A 4,427-nucleotide genomic window follows, 5' to 3' on the forward strand; every position below is an offset into this window, starting at 1 on the left:
GCACACGGACAGAATTAACCCGAGAAGGGCTTTAATACGCTCTTCGCGTGTCATCTGCCTCGCTGCGGCTGTTCTCTCTCATTTTCAAGATCTGTTCCAGCTCCGAGGATACGGCTGCTTGTATTTTTATACGTGTTTGTGTACATATATTTATAGAGATATAAAAATAAAAGCGACAAACTTCCATTAGCGTGAGGGAAAGTGCTAAAAATGCTGTGGTTTGTTTCCTCTGCTGCGCTGTGACGGATACGGCGGTGCTGCTCCGCAGCAGAGGCGCGTGCCCCTCTCAGCAAACTGTGTCTCAAGGGGGTTAATGAACACAAGCTCTGGTAAAACTGTGAGGTCCGTGAAGGCAGCGGCAGAGTGCGAGTACCTTCCCCTCACCCTTAACGCAAGCAACGCAACGCCTTTTGCTGCCTTTGATCCCGTTTATTCTGGTTTGTTGGAGCAGCCCCACTGCTGTCCACCCCCTCCCCAAACCCCCAACCGCTACCGAGCATCAAAATCTGGGTTCGGCCATGAGGGGCGAGGGACGCGTCACCCCGCTGACCTCCGGAACACCTGCCCGAGGATCGCCCTCCAGATCCCTTCCGCCCCCATGCATCCCGCAGGAGGACTCGCTGACTTCTGGTAAATCCAGGAGCTGGGACCTCAGACAGGAAGTCCTTGCTGCAGCAGGAGCCAATTTGCATTTTGTGGCATTCCGTGTACTTCAAGAGCTATAAAGCAAGGGTGGACAGTTTTATCTTCCCATGGAGAACGACCGACGCTGAGGTTAAGGTGTGCGGCTGGCACAGCTTGTAGGAAGAGAACCGTGTGCTCAGCTAGAGAAACTTGTCAAAAAGCTACTTGCCAAGTCACTTCGGTGACCCCTGTATTAAAGTTACTTGATGCTGCTGCAAACCAAAAGCATTATAAGCTGCAGAAATAGATGGGGTGGGAAAGGAGGGATCTCGGAATGGGCTGGGCTGGTTTTCGTAGCGGACCCCTGCCCTCTGCCAGAGCAGTTTGAAGGCTGCGACAGCAGCGGAAGGCCCCAGTTCACCACAGACTCCCCCAGACACATTCAGACACGGGCGTCTTCACTGCCGCAGGATCCGGTACCATCACATTCAGAAAGCTGCAGTTTCACCTCAGGATTTAATTCTGAGGGTCTGAGCGAGGCGCGGGCACCGACGTTTGTGGGGAGAGATCGGAGCTCAGGCGCGGCTGCGGCTGGCGTGCTTCAGCTTACCGCCCGCTGAACAACGGACGCACACGCTGTTCACGCCGAAGCTCCCAGGAAAACACCTTTTTCGGGTTGTGAGCAAGTTGGAAGTACATTTTAAAAAATGTGCGTCTAAGATAAACCCATTTTATGAATATTTCACATGACTAAGCGAACAGAGAATGCCTACACTGCGCAGAGAGGATGGGAGCTCAAGCACAACACTCTGGTAACCGCAAGACTCTTTCCAAACAGCGGTTACGCTGCCACGCTCCGTATTCCCTTGCCGATATTCTTTATCCTAGCGGGTTTGTCTTTGGAACAACCAGAGAGTCTGTGGCAGAAATAACGCCGCACTGCGAAGCGAATCCGCCATTCCCCCCTCAGTACACGTACGGTGAAGCATGTCGTTGTAACAACCTTTGGCAAGAAATGAAGAGACGACAAAACGCCGCCGCTTCAGCCACCCCAGGCAAATCCCCTTCCAACAACGCATCGACATCCTGGTGGAAGGACTTCGGCTGGCAGCTGTGTTCTCAGCAGCCCTCAAAGTCACGGGAGGTAGGACCAAAACCTCTAAAGGCCACTGAGGGCCGCTGCTAAGACCACGTTCTTTAAATATAACCTGCTGATCCCAGCTCAGGAAGGTGGATGAGCACGCACGTCGACTGCGAGCTAACTCGGTGCCACTGCCGCGGCTAACGGGACGATGAGGTAACGGTGCTGAACCTAACAGCATTTGCTTACAAAGATTACGTAACAAATGTTAGTACAAACGGCTGTAAACCCAGAAATCCTCCATGGCATGCAATTACTCCACACAAACACAGGTAAACACAAGGGAGAAGTCTCCTGGCAGCGGGCAGTGCTTCAGTGGGTGGCTCCGCAGGGATTGACGGCAGTCTGACAACCCATGTTAGACCCTGTCACCTGCACCTTGAACAGCGTCCCGTCCGCACACATGCACAGCTTGAACCGCAGCCAGCTGCCACTGCTGAACTGCTCCCCGTAAGCAGAGCTTGGGAGGCGCGACGGGCTGACCATCACCGTTCCGTTCAGGATAATGCTGTTTTCCTGTTAAGAGGGGAGGGGGAGAAAAAAAAAAAAAAAAGACAACTTCTAGTTTAAGCAAGGCCGGTTGTTTTTGGAAAGGACAAGCTGGTTTAAAGAACAAATGGTGGTTTTAGGATAGCTGCAGAAATAACAGAACTAAAAAAAAAAAGTGCATATGCCAAGGTTTCATTTTTAAATTAAATTTGTGAATCAATGCCCCTGGATTCCTCAGTTACAGTCAGCAAGGTACTTTTTGCTATTCCAGGGGCAGATCGAGATGGCGAGAGCCAGCAGTAGAGTGGCTTTTCACTTCACAGATCTATTGGCAAACGCAGCGAATCTAAAAATACAGACGTGAAAGGGGAATTGATGTTTGAATTCATGCACGAGACTCACTCGCGCAGGAGGTAACAAGTGCTCGTCTATCTACTTTTTGATCCTCCTTTAACCTCTGCCATCATTCCATATGCCTTGCAACCTCAGCAGTCTCCGGAAGTCTCGAAGGAACACAGCAGCAGAGACGGCAGAGCTCCTAACCATGCGCTGCGTCCACCAACGGCTGCTGACCCCGGTGACGCCTCCCGAAGAGAAGACGAATCCCCTCTGCTATCGACAGTGTTTCAGTGCTTAGCTTTAACTGCACTGTGGGTTTTTAACCTCTTAACAGTCCTAACTCTCTGTCACCTGAAAACTACTGAACTGCTAATTAACAGCAAAGTAATAAACCACCTTTCAAAGTCCTGCTAAACACACCCAGCGCGACTGAACTTTTAGGCGTGACTAACGTAGGTGAAACCTGAAACCACATAAAGCTGCCTCAGTTTATCACCAGCCTGAACTTGAAGGTGCAATACTTACTGCTTTGAGTTCCATGTTACCCCCCATCCGAAACTCAATGGTCTTGCCTGTGATGAAAACACCTTCGTTCCCACGGACGATAGCACGGCCATCGACCTTTATGTTTAGATCGCTGGTCGCGTTGCTGGTAATCTAAGGAGGTAAATAAAAGACGTGTATTACAGATGGGTGAAAATGTGTGATTTGGGCGTGTCTGAGTAATTACCTTAAAAATTTTGCTACACAATTTAATAAAACACTTCAGTGGACTTTTTGCTATTCTGCCATTATGCCTACGAAGCATCTTTTATTTTCCATATTCACATTTAAAAACAAGGATTGCTTAATTTTGGTATGTAAAATAGTTTATTTTTATGATAAAAATAACAATTCACATGACCATCTTAGGGGAGACACAGTGAACACTCGTAGCAAACACAGGCTTCCTGCTAGGGCTGACTGTGTGAACTCACCCCTCTGTTTTCACTGAATCTGTTCCTCCTGTGTTAGTCTGACACTAACATCAGCGTTTTAAACGTCTGCACACCGACGTATTTTTTTAAATTTTCTGAGAAATACAGCGTATTTAACATAGAAACCAAACGAAGACCTTGTTTAAGCTAGAAGCCATGAACCGACACAACCTCCCTAATGCTGCGATTGGTCTCCACACTTCAACTCAGACTTCTGAAATTCGGATTAACATTTATCTCCAACAGAAGGAAAATGACACATGAAGTTCAGGTAATTCTTTAAGATCTTACTAGAAACAGAGAAGCTTTTCATAGATGTTTGATTTCTGAAACCGTTATCCAGACAGACGCTTAATAAAAAGATACACAAGCCTAGGTAGCATGGTGTTCCAGATGCTACACTCATTTAATGACGTCAGTTCTCATTTCTGTTCTAATGACTAGGGTGATTTCCATTTTCAGAGCTGCATTTTTAGCTGCATGTAGTCAAATTCCTAAATATGCTTGAAAGATCGGACCAGTAACCTGGTTTTTTCCTTATTCTACAACGAAGGCAATTCTGTAACGAGCTTTTACAAGTAAGTGGCAGCTAAGAGACATACCCTCTCCGTAGAGGCCTTCTGTACATTCAAGATTTTAACTCCATTTGGCAGATGAAACTCGTGAGTTTCGTAGTCTGTGCTGAACAAGGTATTTTGTGTCCGGGGATCAACAAATTCCATGCCAATGTCGCTGGTAATAGAAGTTTTGTCTTTTTCCACGCTAAGCTTGGTGGTTCCTTGCTGAAATACAATCTTCAGAAACAAAGTCATGAAGTTAACTACGTATATATAAATACATTTATTAATGTATTTATA

At 47.3% G+C, this 4,427-nt stretch overlaps 1 protein-coding gene across 1 annotated transcript; it reads right to left on the minus strand.

Moving 5' to 3' along the window:
- Positions 1 to 2,077: 2,077 nt before the first annotated feature.
- SGCB (sarcoglycan, beta (43kDa dystrophin-associated glycoprotein)) lies at positions 2,078 to 4,382 on the minus strand. Its single transcript, XM_010155772.1, has 3 exons — positions 4,173 to 4,382; positions 3,119 to 3,250; positions 2,078 to 2,281 (listed from the first exon to the last, which is right to left on the minus strand). Exons 1-3 carry the CDS (start codon positions 4,380 to 4,382, stop codon positions 2,078 to 2,080), a joined length of 546 nt encoding a protein of 181 aa, XP_010154074.1.
- Between the last annotated feature and the right edge of the window lie 45 nt (positions 4,383 to 4,427).

Source organism: Eurypyga helias, unplaced genomic scaffold, assembly GCF_000690775.1.
Source record: "Eurypyga helias isolate BGI_N326 unplaced genomic scaffold, ASM69077v1 Scaffold20077, whole genome shotgun sequence".
Lineage (NCBI taxonomy): Eukaryota > Metazoa > Chordata > Aves > Eurypygiformes > Eurypygidae > Eurypyga > Eurypyga helias.